Consider the following 18394-nt stretch of genomic DNA (forward strand, 5'->3'; position numbering starts at 1 on the left):
AACTCCAGACAGCAAGAATGGACAAAATATATTCAACGACCATAATAAGATACAGAAAATACAAAGACATCCAACATGAAGGAAAGGCAGGGTGGAGATACATTGACAATGTTGTGTCAAAATAAACAAAAGGATTATAGATAGAGAGAACCAGTGAGAACCAGTGAGAGAGAGAGACAGAGAGAACCAGAGAGAGACAGAGACAGATAGAACCAGAGAGAGCGAGAGAACCAGAGAGAACCAGAGAGAGAGAGAGACAGATAGAACCAGAGAGAGACAGAGACAGAGAGAACCAGTGAGAACCAGAGAGAGACAGAGACAGAGAGAACCAGAGAGAGACAGAGACAGAGAGAACCAGAGAGAGAGAGAGACAGAGACAGAGAGAACCAGTGAGAACCAGAGAGAGACCGAGAGAGACAGAGAGAACCAGAGAGAACCAGAGAGAGAGACAGAGACAGAGAGAACCAGAGAGAACCAGAGAGAGAGACAGAGAGACAGAGAGAACCAGAGAGAGAGAGAACCACAGCGAAAAAAACAGAGAGAGACAGAGAGAACCAGAGAGAGACAGAGAGAACCAGAGAGAGACAGAGAGAGACAGAGAGAGACAGAGACAGAGACAGAGAGAACCAGAGAGAGACAGAGACAGAGAGAACCAGAGAGAGAGAGAGAGAGAGAACCACAGCGAAAAAAACAGAGAGAGACAGAGAGAACCAGAGAGAGACAGAGAGAACCAGAGAGAGACAGAGAGAGACAGAGAGAGACAGAGACAGAGACAGAGAGAACCAGAGAGAGACAGAGACAGAGAGAACCAGAGAGAGAGAGAGAGAGAGAGAACCAGAGATAGCTGATGGAAATCATGTCAGATTGTATGTCTGCTTTTATATTAGAGTAGATAGACTTGTTCTGGGAGGTGAAATGTGTTGAGGTCGAGCAAGGGGTTTGCTAATGTAAGGACATGTTTATGGGCAAAAGCTTTTCAGTGGTAAGGCGTTCAACATTAAAATGTTTGATGACTTCTTGTGAAGTCATTATCGTGTGGCAGAGTGATGAATGGATTGGCTATTGGCCTAAATAACAAATTAAGAGTTGTACATCTTTATGGGTGGATGGATCCAGACCCACTGTCTAGAGCCTGACTAGGAGGATGGGTCCAGACCCACTGTCTAGAACCTGACTGTGAGGATGGGTCCAGACCCACTGTCTAGAGCCTGACTGGGAGGATGGGTCCATACCCACTGGCTAGAGCCTGACTGGGAGGATGGGTCCATACCCACTGTCTAGAGCCTGACTGGGAGGATGGGTCCAGACCCACTGTCTAGAGCCTGACTGTGAGGATGGGAGGATGGGTCCAGACCCACTGTCTAGAGCCTGACTGGGAGGATGGGTCCATACCCACTGTCTAGAGCCTGACTGGGAGGCTGGGAGGATGGGTCCAGACCCACTGTCTAGAGCCTGACTGGGAGGATGGGTCCATACCCACTGTCTAGAGCCTGACTGGGAGGATGGGTCCATCCCCACTGTCTAGAGCCTGACTGTGAGCCTGACTGTGAGGATGGGTCCATGTCTAGAGCCTGACTGGGAGGATGGGTCTGTCTAGAGCCTGACTGGGAGGATGGGTCCATACCCACTGTCTAGAGCCTGACTGGGACTGTCTAGAGCCTGACTGTGAGGATGGGAGGATGGGTCCAGACCCACTGTCTAGAGCCTGACTGGGAGGATGGGTCCATACCCACTGTCTAGAGCCTGACTGGGAGGCTGGGAGGATGGGTCCAGACCCACTGTCTAGAGCCTGACTGGGAGGATGGGTCCATACCCACTGTCTAGAGCCTGACTGGGAGGATGGGTCCATACCCACTGTCTAGAGCCTGACTGGGAGGATGGGTCCAGACCCACTGTCTAGAGCCTGACTGGGAGGATGGGTCCATACCCACTGTCTAGAGCCTGACTGGGAGGATGGGTCCATACCCACTGTCTAGAGCCTGACTGGGAGGATGGGTCCATCTAGAGCCCTGTGAGGATGGGAGGATGGGTCCACTGTCTAGAGCCTGACTGGGAGGATGGGTCCAGACCCACTGTCTAGAGCCTGACTGGGAGGATGGGTCCATCCCCACTGTCTAGAGCCTGACTGTGAGGATGGGAGGATGGGTCCAGACACACTGTCTAGAGCCTGACTGGGGGGCTGGATCTGTGCCCATTGCTAGGGCCAGGATAGGTTGTGATAGGGTTTGGTAGGGTGTAGAGTGATAGGGTTGGGGATTCCCTAGATCGACGTGTGCAACAGCGTGTTCCAGTTCCTGACAATATCCAACAACTTCACACAGCCATTGAAGAGGAGTGGGACAACATTGAACAGGCCACAATCAACAGCCTGATCAACTCTGTGTTCCCAGTCATTCGAAATTCATATTTAAGGGCCTAATGAATAGATTTCAATTGAGTGATTTCCCTACATGAACTGTAACTCCCATAAAATAATTTAAATCATTGCATGTTGTGTTTATAATGTTGTTCAGTGTATTTTAAGCATCATCCAGAAACGAGAATTACACCAAAGCATGAAAACATTAAGCAATTGTCTGGGACCTTCTAACATACAAAGAAAAGTCAATTTGAGGAAATAAAGGCTCAAATTAAGATACACTATCGTCCAACAGTTTGGTGTCACTTAGACATTTTCTTGTTTTTTAAAGTTTTTTTTATTTTTTATTGTCCATTAAAATAACATCAAATTGATCAGAAATACAGTGTAGGCGTTGTTAATGTTGTAAAAAATAGGGTGTGGTGTGGCAGATTGTGGCCCAGGGAAGCTGAGTGGATGGATCCATGTCCACTGCCTAGGGCCTGAGAGACTGGAACATTTTATTGCAGTGATCAATTCTGCTATTACTCGCTCCCCCAGCCTGTTACCAGGTAATAAAACCAACACCTCAACTAATGGATCACTTGGGTGGTAGAACAACAAATTGAGAGAAACAGTTTATGATTGGGGTGCTCCTTGCTCCATGGAGCTGTTAGCAGCTTTTACTGCCCTGTGAGGTGAATACAATTGAGAGCGATGAATGCAAAGCTTTGCTGCATAAACTCCAAAGGAGAACAGTGGGCCATGCAGAGAGACACACTATTTATCATGTTAAAGGTAATCCTACCCGGTGTTCCATTCTGTTATTATGCTATGCTTGTTTAAAATACAGAATCAGTCTATTCAACTGTAACTTAGTTCATTTAAGGCCTGGAACACAGCGCGATGGTGAGAGAATCTGGCTGTCTGGAGCTATTTAGTGTTTTCCACAATGACCTGGGAAGCAGGGTTGAGGTCAATTCAAATTAAAGGCCGTCAATTCAGGAAGTAAACATAAATTCCAATTCCAAAATTCAATAAAGTAGTAGCTGTTTCTTTTAAAAGGTTTTTATATGTTTGCATTTTAAATTAAAATCACTTCCTGAATTTAATGTATTCAATTTGAATTGACCAGGCAGGGAAGAAACACTAGAAACACACCCTCTGGCTGCATTAAGACAGGCTTGTGTCTGCGTGTGTCGGGGACTCTGGGGTAGTCTAGTCTCTGAGCTCAGGATGTGTTTCGCTCTATCAGGCTCTCTCTCTCCAACATCTCATGACTACATCACCCTGAAGGACCTGGCCCAGAGAGAGACAGAGAGATCCAGAGAGAGACAGAGAGAGACAGAGAGAACCAGAGAGAACCAGAGAGAGACTGAGAGAGAACCAGAGAGAGAACCAGAGAGAGAACCAGAGAGAACCAGAGAGAGACAGAGAGCAACAGAGAGACAGGGAGAACCAGAGAGAGAGAGAGAGAGAGAGAGAGAGAATTCTGAGAGAGAGAATTCTGCAAAAAAATATCCCCAGTGTACAATGTAGAACACCAAATAATGCATGCAGTGCAGAATTATGCCGATACCCTCTAATGATCAAAATCCAGGAAAGAGACGTTCAATTCTACAACCACCTAATAGGAAATATTTCCCAAACCTTCCATAACAAAGCCATCACCTACAGAGAGATGAACCTGGAGAAGAGTCCCCTAAGCAAGCTGGTCCTGGGGCTCTGTTCACAAACACAAACACACCCCACAGAGCCGCAGGACAGCAGCTCAATTAGACCCAAACAAATCATGAGAAAACTACAATATAATTACTTGACACATTGGAAAGTATTAACAAAAAAAATAGAGCAAACTAGAATGCTATTTGGCCCTGAACAGAGAGTACACACAGGCAGAATCACTGTGACTGACCCACTGTGACTGTCCCACTGTGACTGACCCACTGTGACTGACCCACTGTGACTGACCCACTGTGACTGACCCAAACTTAAGGAAAGATTTGACTGTGAACAGACTCAGTGAGCATAGCCTTGCTGTTGAGAAAGGCCGCAAAATGAGGTGGAAACTGAGCTGCACTTCCTAACCTCCTGTCCAATGTATGACCATATTAGAGACATATTTCCCTCAGATTACAAAGACCCACAAAGAATTTGAAAAACAAATCCAATTTTGATAAATCTATTGTGTGAAATATAACAGTGTGACATCACAGTAGCAAGATTTGTGACCTGTTGCCACGAGAAAAGGTCAACCAGTGAAGAACAAACACCCTATTTATTTTTATATATTTACCCTTTTGTACTTTAACTATTTTCACATCATTACAACACTGTACACATCATATGACATTTGAAATGTATCTATTGTTTTGGAACTTGTGTGAGTGTAATATTTACTGTTACAGAGAGACAGAGAGATCATTTTGAATTGTTGTCTTTCTTAAACGATACATCCTCATTTCATTAAAAACTCACAAGGTTAACCGGAGGAGAAAGTCTGTGTGTCTGCAGACTAACAGTGAGCTGTCGAACACCTGAGCTCCTGGTGCTATAAAACCATGCAGACTTGAGGAGACAGATCCATCCAGGTGTGAAAAAGTTGTCTGGTCAGGAAAGGTTTTCCCGCCACACAGAGAGAGCAGAGTCAGTCTGCATGGTTATGTTCCACACCTGGCAGAAAGTGTCTGTCCGAGACCACTGGCCAGGTGAGCCCAGGTGTGTGACAGCTCTAACGAGGGGGGGGGGGGGGGGGGGTGACTGGAACACTCACCGTCGATCCTCTCTGACCAGGGTGGCCAGGCAGCCCGTCCTTTCCAGGTGGTCCCTATGAACCACACAGAGAACTTAGACTCTATCAACGTCTGATACGTGAAGGAGGGGAACACCTCCACATCTAATGGTGGATTCTCATAGTATTCGTGGTGTGTTGACCAAATGTCATCAGTTTTCTTGTTCTATTACAAATACATGGAAAATATATTTCAAAATATAACTATTTTTAAACGAAAACCTGTCCGTCCTCCACAGTAATGCCTTGTTCTGTTATGGAGCAAAGCGGAAACAGGGCTGACTATCGGCCAAGGTTAAGTCAAAACTATGAATCAAGCACAAATCAATAGGAGGAAATGAACACTTGTCTTCTGGCTAGAGGATGATGAGAAACAGGGTTCTGCTTCAGTAACAGTAATGATTACAACACCCAATCAGTGAAACAGCACAATACATAGCCCACCCTATACAACTGCATTGCTTTCCTTCAACCTGGAAATATGACCATGACACTAGCTGAGAGGATACTTACAGGGGGGCCCTTTGGTCCTGAGAACCCGACGGGGCCCTGGGGGCCTTGAGGTCCCTGGAATAACCAGAGAGACAATCAGAGAATGGAAGCAGGGGGTGGGGGGTATTGGGGGGGGGGGGGGGTTTGGGGGCAATCTGAGTCTTATCAATGAGATGCTCCTAATAGTAGTGTGGCAGACAACAATAAGTTTTCCTAGCCTCAGATTATGCTGCTGCCTAATCTGGTGTTGCTAGACATGGTTGGGTGGTTGATATTGGTTGTGGTGTGGTGTAGTATGGTGTAGGTGTAGTATGGTGTGGTGTAGTATGGTGTGGTGTAGTATGGTGTGGTGTAGTAGGGTGTGGTGTAGTAGGGTGTGGTGTAGTACGGTTTGGTGTAGTATGGTGTGGTGTAGTAGGGTGTGGTGTAGTATGGTGTGGTATAGTATGGTGTAGTGTAGTATGGTGTAGTGTAGTATGGTGTGGTGTAGTATGGTGTGGTGTAGTATGGTGTGGTGTAGTAGGGTGTGGTGTAGTATGGTGTGGTATAGTATGGTGTGGTATAGTATGGTGTAGTGTAGTATGGTGTGGTGTAGTATGGTGTAGTGTAGTAGGGTGTAGTGTAGTAGGGTGTGTTATAGTATGGTGTGGTGTAGTATGGTGTGGTGTAGTAGGGTGTGGTGTAGTATGGTGTGGTGTAGTAGGGTGTGGTGTAGTACGGTTTGGTGTAGTATGGTGTGGTGTAGTATGGTGTGGTGTAGTATGGTGTGGTGTAGTATGGTGTGGTGTAGTATGGTGTGGTGTAGTACGGTTTGGTGTAGTATGGTGTGGTGTAGTAGGGTGTGGTATAGTATGGTGTAGTGTAGTATGGTGTGGTGTAGTATGGTGTATTGCAGTAGGATGTGGTGTAGTAGGCTGTGGTGTAGTATGGTGTATTGTAGTAGGGTGTGGTGTAGTAGGGTGTGGTGTAGTAGGGTGCCGTATAGTAGGGTGTGGTATAGTAGGGTCTGGTGTAGTGTAGCTTCCTTGCTTCCATTGGTGAACACCACTTGTCCAGGTCAACCCTACCACTATGTCAGACAGGCAGTCAGAACTACCCTGGAAACATCAGAGGTTTAACTGCTTAACTGCTTCTTATTCCAAGCCTTTTCATATTTCATTATTGATGGGTCAGCCCCCTACCCCGGACCATAACCCATCCCCCCTTGGAAGCAGTGTCTTATGGGACTTACTCTCTCGCCAGGCGGGCCAGGTGGCCCATCGTTGCCTGCGGTGCCCTGCGAAACACAACAAGACAGGAAATCAGCATCAGATGTTCTACTGTTTCCCAAGTGGACACCGTAATAAATGACACATCGTTTACATAGATATTAACCAGTTATACACTGTAGCTATTACCATCTCTTTGAGATGGAGAGTGTAGTTACCTTAGCGCCTGGCTTGCCTGTTGAACCTCTAGCACCCCGACCACCTCGTGGACCCTGTGAGACAGGGGAGGACAAAGCTCAGAATAGACACTGACATGAGATCAGGCAATACATGCAATACTGAATGTGAGGTAGGAGGACTGTGAGGTAGGAGGACTGTGAGGTAGGAGGACTGTGAGGTAGGAGGACTGTGGGGTAGGAGGACTGTGAGGTAGGATAACTGTGAGGTAGGATGACTGTGAGGTTGGAGGACTTTGAGCTAGGAGGACTGTGAGGTAGGAGGACAGTGAGGTAGGAGGACTGTGAGGTAGCAAGACTGTGAGGTAGAAGGACTGTGAGGTAGGAGGACTGTGAGGTAGGAGGACTGTGAGGTAGGAGGACTGTGAGGTAGGAGGACTGTGAGGTAGGAGAACTGTGAGGCAGGAGGACTGTGAGGTAGGAGGACTGTGAGGTAGCAGGACTGTGAGGTAGGAGGACTGTGAGGTAGGAGAACTGTGAGATAGGAGAACTGTGAGGTAGGAGGACTGTGAGGTAGGAGGACTGTGAGGTAGGAGAACTGTGAGGTAGGAGGACTGTGAGGTAGGAGGACTGAGGTAGGAGGACTGTGAGGTAGGAGGACTGTGAGGTAGGAGGACTGTGAGGTAGGAGGACTGTGAGGTAGGAGGACTGTGAGGTAGAGAACTTTGAGGTAGGAGGACATACCGTTGGACCTCTTTGTCCCCTTGGACCGGTTTTGCCCGCCACGCCCTTTGGAAGAACAGACAAGTGTAAGACATTTAATTTCATTCATAAACCTCAAGATCAATTCAGCCTAAACTTTCTCAGTAAGTTGTTTTCAAAGCAACTGTCCAGGTCTGTCCTAAAACACTCGAGGTGAGTGTGACTTTCTTTCTGTTGAAGATTGGAAAGGAAAACATCGAAAACAAACAATAGTTTCACCATCTCTTTCACCTTGATTCTCAGAGGTTGTATTTTGTGCAAAGTCATCAATCAAATGCTTTTACAACAGGAATAAACTACAGTGTGTGTGATTGCCAAACAGAAACAGAAACAGGGACTATTTATTTTTTACCCTGGCTCCTTTCTCTCCGTTGGCCCCCGGGAAGCCTGGGAAGCCGCTGGAACCCTGCAGATCAACGAGAACAAAATGGCGGGTCGGGAATCAGTATATCCATGTCATGAGGAATTATTTGAGAGGGTTTTTTTGCTTTCATTTGTTGTTGTTGTTGTTGACTGTCAACCTCTATTAGTATATAGGAGACACAGAGAGCTCCGTCATATGATGAGTCTGTACCCAGCCTGCACCGTGCCATGGACAGACAACACAGACAACAGAACACTCCTCGGCTGAACGGTGACGAGCTCATGACATCACCGTCAGAATAAAACGATATGAATGCGGTACAAAACGTAGTTTACACGATAAGGAAATGAAACACAAACACACACACACACACACACTCTCTCCCTTTGTTTGTAAGGACTTCAAATATCATGATGTCTTTGTAAACATTCTTTTGAGATAACATATCACATGAGTAAATGGAACATGGAACAGATGCCAAACAACATCAAAAAGAAAACCACTGATTTGGGCAAACACGTAAACACACACACACACACACACACACACACACACGTAAACACACACACACACAAACACACACAGTTCAATGAAGACATCCTGCTTTCTAATTATGGCTCTTTGTTGCGAAGGCCGAGATTCAAAACTAGCTTACCCGTATACTTTCAGTCCTGGTGTTCACGAAAGCATTCAAACATGAAATCAATCCAGCGTTTTATTTTCCCATCTCAAAGCTTTAGGTATAGTATTTTCTAAGCCTGAATTCACAAAGTCATGTGATGGAAATAGATAGGGCCAAACACTCACGAGTTTGAAAGATTACAAATGTCTCACTATGAAACTGCCATAATTCTAAACCCAAAGGCTGTGCTTTCTGACACCCATGGCAACACTTCCATAGTTCACTTTCTAAAAAAAAATCGAAATTCTGATAGCTCTCAGGCGTAAATGAGTATGTATTAGAGTATGTATTAGACACCATCTCACGGAATACCACATAATCTTCCAGCATAATGTTTGTAATCTTTTAATCCATATAGCCAGTGGTGTGCTGAACAGCATATTGCTGGATGTAATGTAGTAGGGCATGTATATCCTGTTAGGGGACGTGATATGATGCTAATTATCAAATCTACCTGTCTGTGTTTGATGGGAGATTATCATAATTCTCAGTGTGCACCATCTAGGTCTCTGAGGACACAATATGCCTTGTTGGTTTCTGGGTGTAAGAAGAATGAAGACTGACAGGCACTATTAACAGTACCTCCATATTGGATCATTGGTATCTATTGAAACACAGGTCATCCAAAGGGACAACCCTGATGAAAAATCCCTGAATGTTCTTCAAGGAACAACCATGTCTGTCCTGACATCAGAAAACTCCTTCCTACACTCTTAGAAAAAAAAGGTGCTATCTAGAACCTAAAAGGGTTCTTCGGCTGTTCCTATTGGAGAACCCTTTGAAGAACCCTTTTTGGTTCCAGGTAGAACCCCTTTGAGTTCCATGTAGAGTCCTTTACACAAAGGGTTCTAGATGGAACCCAAAATCGTTCTACCTGGAACAAAAAGGGTTTCTTCCTTGAACCAAAAAATAGCTATCAGAGTTTAGGCTTTCTAAGAGTTTAGGTATTTGGTGTGTTTACTGAGATGAGCTGGGTTTTGTGGGATGCTTTTGATTAAAGTTTTCCCAGAAATCCTCATAGGCATCACAGAGTGGGTTTGTTTACATACCTTTGGTCCTTGTCTTCCTGGGTAGCCGGGTAACCCTGGAACACCCAGTTTTCCCTGAAGACAACAGAAAAGTCAACATAAACTAATATTTGAATGAGCACAAATTATTGGTAAACATTCATATATGAAGGTCGTTTGACCGAAAGCTTAGAAATTTGCATCTGACAGGAAGTATGCGGAAACCTATTGATGTTTTAAACAGTTGTACAGTAAAATGGAATTCATTTCCACAGGCTTAGGGGATATTCTGCTAACAGATTGACCTCACAGGGTCAGGTTAGCCTAGTGGTTAGAGCGTTGGACTAGTAACCGGAAGGTTGCAAGTTCAAACCCCCGAGCTGACAAGGTACAAATCTGTCGTTCTGCCCCTGAACAGGCAGTTAACCCACTGTTCCTAGACTGTCATTGAAAAAAATAATTTGTTCTTAAATTACTTGCCTAGTTAAATAAATAAAAAATAAAAAAACAGGACAAATAGAGAGTGAGAATGAAGACATTACCTTCTCTCCAGCACCCCCCATGGAGCCAGACTCTCCGTTGGGGCCTGCTCTTCCCTTGGGACCCTCAGGTCCTTCCTCACCACGGGGCCCAAGCATACCAAACTCACCCTGAGTACATCCAACAGACAACAGATCTGATTACTGTAGCCTATGGTGGAAAGTGTACACATGACAATGATGGCTGAATCGGTATCATTGAGTTGTCAACTCACCCTGTCACCTTTGAGACCCATGTCTCCCTTGAAACCAGGGAAACCGTCCTCACCCTGAAATCAGAGGGAACGTCAATAAAAGGGTTACTTGTTTTGTTGCATCGTAGGAGATTAAATGGAACTCAGAGATTAAATGGAACTCAGAGGACCCCAGAGATTAAATGGACCCCAGAGATTAAATGGAACTCAGAGATTAAATGGAACTCAGAGATTAAATGGACCCCAGAGATTAAATGGAACTCAGAGATTAAATGGAACTCAGAGATTAAATGGACCCCAGAGATTAAATGGACCCCAGAGATTAAATGGAACTCAGAGATTAAATGGAACTCAGAGATTAAATGGACCCCAGAGATTAAATGGAACTCAGAGATTAAATGGACCCCAGGTATTAAATGGAACTCAGAGATTAAATGGAACTCAGAGATTAAATGGAACTCAGAGATTAAATGGACCCCAGAGATTAAATGGAACTCAGAGATTAAATGGAACTCAGAGATGAAATGGAACTCAGAGATTAAATGGAACTCAGAGATTAAATGGAACTCAGAGATTAAATGGAACTCAGAGATTAAATGGACCCCAGAGATTAAATGGAACTCAGAGATGAAATGGAACTCAGAGATTAAATGGACCCCAGAGATTAAATGGACCCCAGAGATTGAATCGACCTTCAACCTGTCGTTATGTGTAAGTGATCATGGGAATTCAGTATGCCTTGAGCTTGTACATAGTTGTAACCTAATTGCTATGGCAGAGTATCTTTGGATACATACTTATTTTTAAAAATATTATTTTGTTTGAATCTAATAGCAACGCTAGACATGTCTATGAATCTGGGCTGTAGCTTTCCATTATGAAACAGGGAACCTCATTTGATACGTCTGTATGCCATGAAGACTACTGTCATCTGGTGGCCAAGGAGGGGAATGACACTGCATGTACACACGAGCAAAAGCTATTGATGTCTTTGTTATGCTGCTATAGGGACGTGTGCTTGAGCATTAGAAAACATGTTGGATGAGTTAACAAGAGAAAAGGAAACCTCGCTTTGTCCCTTTCACCCCCGTCTCCTTCTGTCTCCATTCTTTCTGTTCTCTGTTTCCCACTGTCTCCATTCTCTCTGTTCTCTGTTTCCCACTGTCTCCTTTCTCTCTGTTATCTGTTTCCCACTGTCTCCTTTCTCTCTGTTATCTGTCTCCCACTCTCTCCATTCTCTCTGTTCTCTGTCTCCCACTCTCTACATTCTCTCTGTTCTCTGTCTCCACTCTCTCCTTTCTCTCTGTTCTCTGTTTCCCACTGTCTCCTATCTCTCTGTTCTCTGTCTCCCACTCTCTCCATTCTCTCTGTTCTCGGTCTCCCACTCTCTCCTTTCTCTCTGTTCTCTGTCTCCCACTGTTCACTTTACTTATCTCTGTTGTTGTTCTCTGAGTCTCTCTGTGCAGTCTGTCACCTGTTTGTGTCTCTTCTCCTCCTAACACATGTGGTTGTGTGGGTGCACCCATAGCAGTGAAACCATGTTTTATGTTTCACAACAAGCCCTCACCTCTGGAATGGTGTGCATTCATTTTCTATTCAGAACCAACACTAGCTTCCTTCCTCAAGGTTTTGGTTTTGCATTAAAACCTCAACATAAGTGAATTTAAAACCTAACTTCCGTAATAACCCTGATATCCATGATGTTACTGTTGTAAAAACCAAACTTTAATAGTGGATCAGCATCATGCTCTTGGTTTTCAATTATATTAATGTATTTATACAAAGAGGCTGTTGTTATACAGTTAGGAGTAGAGGGGACATTTTGGACTGCAGGAAGACGTTGTGACAGGGGCATCCAATGGGACAACCCTGATGTCAATGGGACAACACTGATGTCAATGGGACAACCCTAATGTCAATGGGACAACCCTAATGTCAATGGGACAACCCTAATGTCAATGGGACAACCCTGATGTCAATGGGACAACCCTGATGTCAATGGGACAACCCTGATGTCAATGGGACAACCCTGATGTCAATGAGACAACCCTAATGTCAATGGGACAACCCTAATGTCAATGGGACAACCCTGATGTCAATGGGACAACCCTGATGTCAATGGGACAACCCTGATGTCAATGGGACAACCCTAATGTCAATGGGACAGCCCTGATGTCAATGGGACAACCCTGATGTCAATGGGACAACCCTGATGTCAATGGGACAACCCTGATGAAGAATCCCTAAATGTTCTTCAAGGAACAACCATGTCTGTCCTGACATCAGGAAACTCCTTCCTACACTCTTATAAAAAAAAGGTGCTATTTAGAACCTAAAAGGGTTCTTCGGCTGTTCCTATTGGAGAACCCTTTGAAGAACCATTTTTGGTTCCAGGTAGAACCCCATTGAGTTCCATGTAGAGTCACACAGGGTTCCACAGGGTTCTACATGAAACGCAGCATAGTTCTACCTGGAACCAAAAATGGTTCTTCAAAAAGGGTTCTCCGATTGGAACAGCCGAAACAAAAATGAAACAAAAATAGTTATCCTATGGGGACAGCTGAAGAACCCTTTTGGAATCCTTTTTTCTAAGAGTTTAGGCGTTTGGCGTGTTTACTGAGATGAGAGTTTAGGCGTTTGGTGTGTTTACTGAGATGAGAGTTTAGGCGTTTGGTGTGTTTACTGAGATGAGAGTTTAGGCGTTTGGTGTGTTTACTGAGATGAGAGTTTAGGCGTTTGGTGTGTTTACTGAGATGAGAGTTTAGACGTTTGGTGTGTTTACTGAGATGAGAGTTTAGGCGTTTGGTGTGTTTAATGAGATGAGAGTTTAGGCGTTTGGTGTGTTTACTGAGATGAGAGTTTAGGCGTTTGGCGTGTTTACTGAGATGAGAGTTTAGGTGTTTGGCGTGTTTACTGAAATGAGAGTTTAGGCGTTTGGTGTGTTTACTGAGATGAGAGTTTAGGCGTTTGGCGTGTTTACTGAGATGAGAGTTTAGGCGTTTGGTGTGTTTACTGAGATGAGAGTTAATGCGTTTGGTGTGTTTACTGACATGAGAGTTTAGGCGTTTGGCTTGTTTACTGAGATGAGAGTTTAGGCGTTTGGTGTGTTTACTGAGATGAGAGTTTAGGCGTTTGGTGTGTTTACTGAGATGAAAGTGTAGGCATTTTGTACTGCAGGAAGTCTTTGTGACAGGACGTTTTGAGAGAGCGTTGTGTTCCAACTCATTGGTCAGATAGGACAGTGCTAGGAATCAAAACATTCTTACACACAATAGCAGCAGGAATACGAAGCGTCACATTTTGAAAAGAGGAAGCTTTACCTTCTCTCCCTTTCCACCCTTCAGTCCACGAACGCCATCGGCACCCTAATAGATAGACAGAAAACAGACCACAATTACCGACCTGACACAATGTCCCACCTTCAGGATGCTACTGAACATCCCCTGGGTGAGCTACAACACCGTACCTTGACACCACGATGACCGGGATAACCAATAGGACCTTGGGGACCTGCCTGGCCCTGGAGGAAGAGAAGACAGAGAGAGAGAGAGAGAGAGAGAGAGAGAGAGAGAGAGAGAGAGAGAGAGAGCACAACGTCTTCATTAGTCTCTCAATAAGAGATATGTCATAAAACCCATTCAAAATGAATCTGTTTATGTATCATATTCAAAATAATTACATAAAAATCAATCAATTAATCAATATATTAATTAATTGCACTTACTAAAGCTCCCTTCTCACCAGTTGGACCTTCTTTACCAGGATGGCCCTGTAAGAAAATAAATTACACAAATTACTTTACTCTACTATGGATGCTCTATGTTACGTAAACTCTCTATGGACCACCTCGAGCCTGATGTCTCTACACATCTGTATATCAGAAAGTTCTAGCTTGATTCTATGGAACACATCTGTATATCAGAATGTTCTAGCTTGATTCTATGGAACACATCTGAACATCAGAAAGTTCTAGTTTGATTCTATGGAACACATCTGAACATCAGAAAGTTCTAGTTTGATTCTATGGAACACATCTGAACATCCGCATGTTCTAGTTTCAGATTCTAGCTTGATTCTATGGAACACATCTGAACATCAGAAAGTTCGCATGTTCTAGCTTGATTCTATGGAACACATCTGCACATCAGAAAGTTCTCAGAAAGTGCTTGATTCTATGGAACACATCTGCACATCAGAAAGTTCTTGCTTGATTCTATGGAACACATCTGAACATCAGAATGTTCTAGCTTGATTCTATGGAACACATCTGAACATCAGAAAGTTCTAGCTTGATTCTATGGAACACATCTGCACATCAGAAAGTTCTTGCTTGATTCTATGGAACACATCTGAACATCAGAATGTTCTAGCTTGATTCTATGGAACACATCTGAACATCAGACTGTAGTGATGGAAGTTTTAACAATCCTAGCTCCAGGTTCAGTCTAACTGACTGGTTAGTTTATGCATCTTTCACTTGTACGCCTGGTGTGAATTAAATGTGTGAGGAGATAGAAGGGCAGAACATTGGGCTGTACATTTTATTTATTTACGTTTATTTAACCAGGCAAGTCAGTTAAGAACAAATTCTTATTTTCAATGACGGCCTAGAAACAGTGTTCTGTCTGTTCAGGGGCAGAACGACAGATTTGTACCTTGTCAGCTCGGGGGTTTGAACTTGCAACCTTCCGGTTACTAGTCCAACGCTCTAACCACTAGGCTACCCTGCCGCCTCAATGACGAGGCTTTAGGCCTCTGGATGCTTCTCTCTCACCCTGACCGTTAGGCCTCTGGATGCTTCTCTCTCACCCTGACCGTTAGGCCTCTGGATGCCTCTCTCTTACCCTGACCATTAGGCCTCAAGATTCCTCTCTCTGACCCTGACCGTTAGGCCTCATGATGCCTCTCTCTCACCCTGACTGTTAGGCCTCAAGATGCCTATTTCTCACCCTGACTGTTAGGCCTCAAGATGCCTCTCTCTCACCCTGACCCTTAGGCCTCAGGATGCCTCTCTCTCACCCTGACTGTTAGGCCTCAAGATGCCTCTCTCTCACCCTGACCATCACACTGTAGGTTATACAATAGTACAACATTCAAAGAGATGTTGGATGGTGGTTTGAAGTGGAAGGGAGACAAACCACAGTGTGTAATGGTGGGATTCTACTCCTCTATAAACTACAGTGTGTACTGGTGGGTTTCTACTCCTCTATAAACTACAGTATGTACTGGTGGGTTTCTACTCCTCTATAAACTACAGTATGTACTGGTGGGATTCTACTACAGTATGTACTGGTGGGTTTCTATAAACTACAGTGTGTACTGGTGGGTTTCTACTCCTCTATAAACTACAGTATGTACTGGTGGGTTCTACTCCTCTATAAACTACAGTATGTACTGGTGGGTTTCTACTCCTCTATAAACTACAGTATGTACTGGTGGGTCTCTACTCCTCTATAAACTACAGTATGTACTGGTGGGTTTCTACTCCTCTATAAACTACAGTATGTACTGGTGGGTTTCTACTCCTCTATAAACTACAGTGTGTACTGGTGGGTTTCTACTCCTCTATAAACTACAGTATGTACTGGTGGGTTTCTACTCCTCTATAAACTACAGTGTGTACTGGTGGGTTTCTACTCCTCTATAAACTACAGTGTGTACTGGTGGGTTTCTACTCCTCTATAAACTACAGTGTGTACTGGTGGGTTGACATACTCCTCTATAAACTACAGTGTGTACTGGTGGGGTTCTACTCCTCTATAAACTACAGTGTGTACTGGTGGGTTTTACTCCTCTATAAACTACAGTGTGTACTGGTGGGTTCTACTCCTCTATAAACTACAGTGTGTACTGGTGGGTTTCTACTCCTCTATAAACTACAGTGTGTACTGGTGGGTTTCTACTCCTCTATAAACTACAGTGTGTACTGGTGGGTTGTCATACTCCTCTATAAACTACAGTGTGTACTGGTGGGTTGTCATACTCCTCTATAAACTACAGTGTGTACTGGTGGGTTTCTACTCCTCTATAAACTACAGTGTGTACTGGTGGGTTTCTACTCCTCTATAAACTACAGTGTGTACTGGTGGGTTGTCATACTCCTCTATAAACTACAGTGTGTACTGGTGGGTTGTCATACTCCTCACTAAACTACAGTGTGTACTGGTGGGTTCTACTCCTCTATAAACTACAGTGTGTACTGGTGGGTTCTACTCCTCTATAAACTACAGTGTGTACTGGTGGGTTCTACTCCTCTATAAACTACAGTGTGTACTGGTGGGTTTCTACTCCTCTATAAACTACAGTGTGTACTGGTGGGTTCTACTCCTCTATAAACTACAGTGTGTGCTGGTGGGTTTCTACTCCTCTATAAACTACAGTGTGTACTGGTGGGTTTCTACTCCTCTATAAACTACAGTGTGTACTGGTGGGTTTCTACTCCTCTATAAACTACAGTATGTACTGGTGGGTTCTACTCCTCTATAAACTACAGTGTGTACTGGTGGGTTTCTACTCCTCTATAAACTACAGTGTGTACTGGTGGGTTGACATACTCCTCTATAAACTACAGTGTGTACGTACTGGTGGGTTTCTACTCCTCTATAAACTACAGTGTGTACTGGTGGGTTCTACTCCTCTATAAACTACAGTGTGTACTGGTGGGTTTCTACTCCTCTATAAACTACAGTGTGTACTGGTGGGTTTCTACTCCTCTATAAACTACAGTGTGTACTGGTGGGTTTCTACTCCTCTATAAACTACAGTGTGTACTGGTGGGTTTCTACTCCTCTATAAACTACAGTATGTACTGGTGGGTTTCTACTCCTCTATAAACTACAGTGTGTACTGGTGGGTTGACATACTCCTCTATAAACTACAGTGTGTACTGGTGGGTTGTCTGAGTCAACAGTGTGAGAGGAGGAGAAGAGTGTGAGACAGAGTTAACAGAATATCACGTACAGGAGGCCCATCTGATCCAGGTAAACCGGCCAACCCCAACCTGCCGTGAGGCCCCTGTAAACAGAGACACATAGAAACACTGATTGATTAAAGGTCAAAACGACACTGTACTTTAACAATGTATCTGCTGACCTCAGCTCTGTTTCTGGGAGGACTGAGATTACCTTGGAGAAAAACTATCTGAGAATAATACTATGTTTATGTTCCAGAGGAGGTACTAGGTCTTCCTCCGAGGTACTAGGTCCTCTGAGGAAGTACTAGGTTCTCCGAGGAGGTACTAGGTCCTCCTCCGAGGAAGTACTAGGTCCTCAGAGGAAGAACTATGTTCTCTGAGGAGGTACTAGGTCCTCCTCCGAGGACGTACTAGGTCATCAGAGAAATACTAGGCTCTCCGATGAGGTACTAGGTCCTCAGAGGAAGTACTAGGTTCTCCGAGGAGGTACTAGGTCCTCCGAGGAAGTACTAGGTCCTCAGAGGAAGTACTAGGTTTTCAGAGGAGATACTAGGTCCTCAGAGGAAGTACTAGGTCCTCCTCCGAGGTACTAGGTCCTCAGAGGAAGTACTAGGTCTTCCAAGGAGATACTAGGTCCTCCTCCGAGGTACTAGGTCCTCAGAGGAAGTACTATGTCCTCCTCCGAGGTACTAGGTCCTCAGAGATACTCAGTCCACAGAGGAGATACTAGGTCCTCAGAGGAGATACTAGGTCCTCAGAGATACTAGGTCCTCAGAGGAGGTACTAGGTCCTCAGAGGAGGTACTAGGTCCTCAGAGGAGATACTAGGTCCTCAGAGGAGATACTAGGTCCTCAGAGGAGATACTGGGTCCTCAGAGATACTGGGTCCTCAGAGATACTGGGTTCTCAGAGATACTCGATCCTCAGAG

General features: G+C 44.5%; 1 protein-coding gene across 1 annotated transcript in view; it reads right to left on the minus strand.

Moving 5' to 3' along the window:
* LOC139366890 (collagen alpha-1(XI) chain-like) overlaps window positions 1-18394 on the minus strand; it is a 166321-nt gene that overhangs the window by 78397 nt on the left and 69530 nt on the right. The window contains exons 25-37 of the mRNA XM_071104629.1: window positions 17514-17567; window positions 14278-14322; window positions 14020-14073; window positions 13874-13918; window positions 10575-10628; window positions 10363-10470; window positions 9863-9916; window positions 8120-8173; window positions 7750-7794; window positions 7048-7101; window positions 6853-6897; window positions 5643-5696; window positions 5112-5165 (exon numbers count right to left, since the gene is read on the minus strand). Coding sequence (XP_070960730.1) covers window positions 5112-5165; window positions 5643-5696; window positions 6853-6897; window positions 7048-7101; window positions 7750-7794; window positions 8120-8173; window positions 9863-9916; window positions 10363-10470; window positions 10575-10628; window positions 13874-13918; window positions 14020-14073; window positions 14278-14322; window positions 17514-17567 — 720 coding nt within the window. The remainder of the gene's footprint in view (window positions 1-5111; window positions 5166-5642; window positions 5697-6852; window positions 6898-7047; window positions 7102-7749; window positions 7795-8119; window positions 8174-9862; window positions 9917-10362; window positions 10471-10574; window positions 10629-13873; window positions 13919-14019; window positions 14074-14277; window positions 14323-17513; window positions 17568-18394) is intronic.

The sequence above is a fragment of the Oncorhynchus clarkii genome, chromosome 15 (genome assembly GCF_045791955.1).
Source record: "Oncorhynchus clarkii lewisi isolate Uvic-CL-2024 chromosome 15, UVic_Ocla_1.0, whole genome shotgun sequence".
Classification (NCBI taxonomy): domain Eukaryota; kingdom Metazoa; phylum Chordata; class Actinopteri; order Salmoniformes; family Salmonidae; genus Oncorhynchus; species Oncorhynchus clarkii.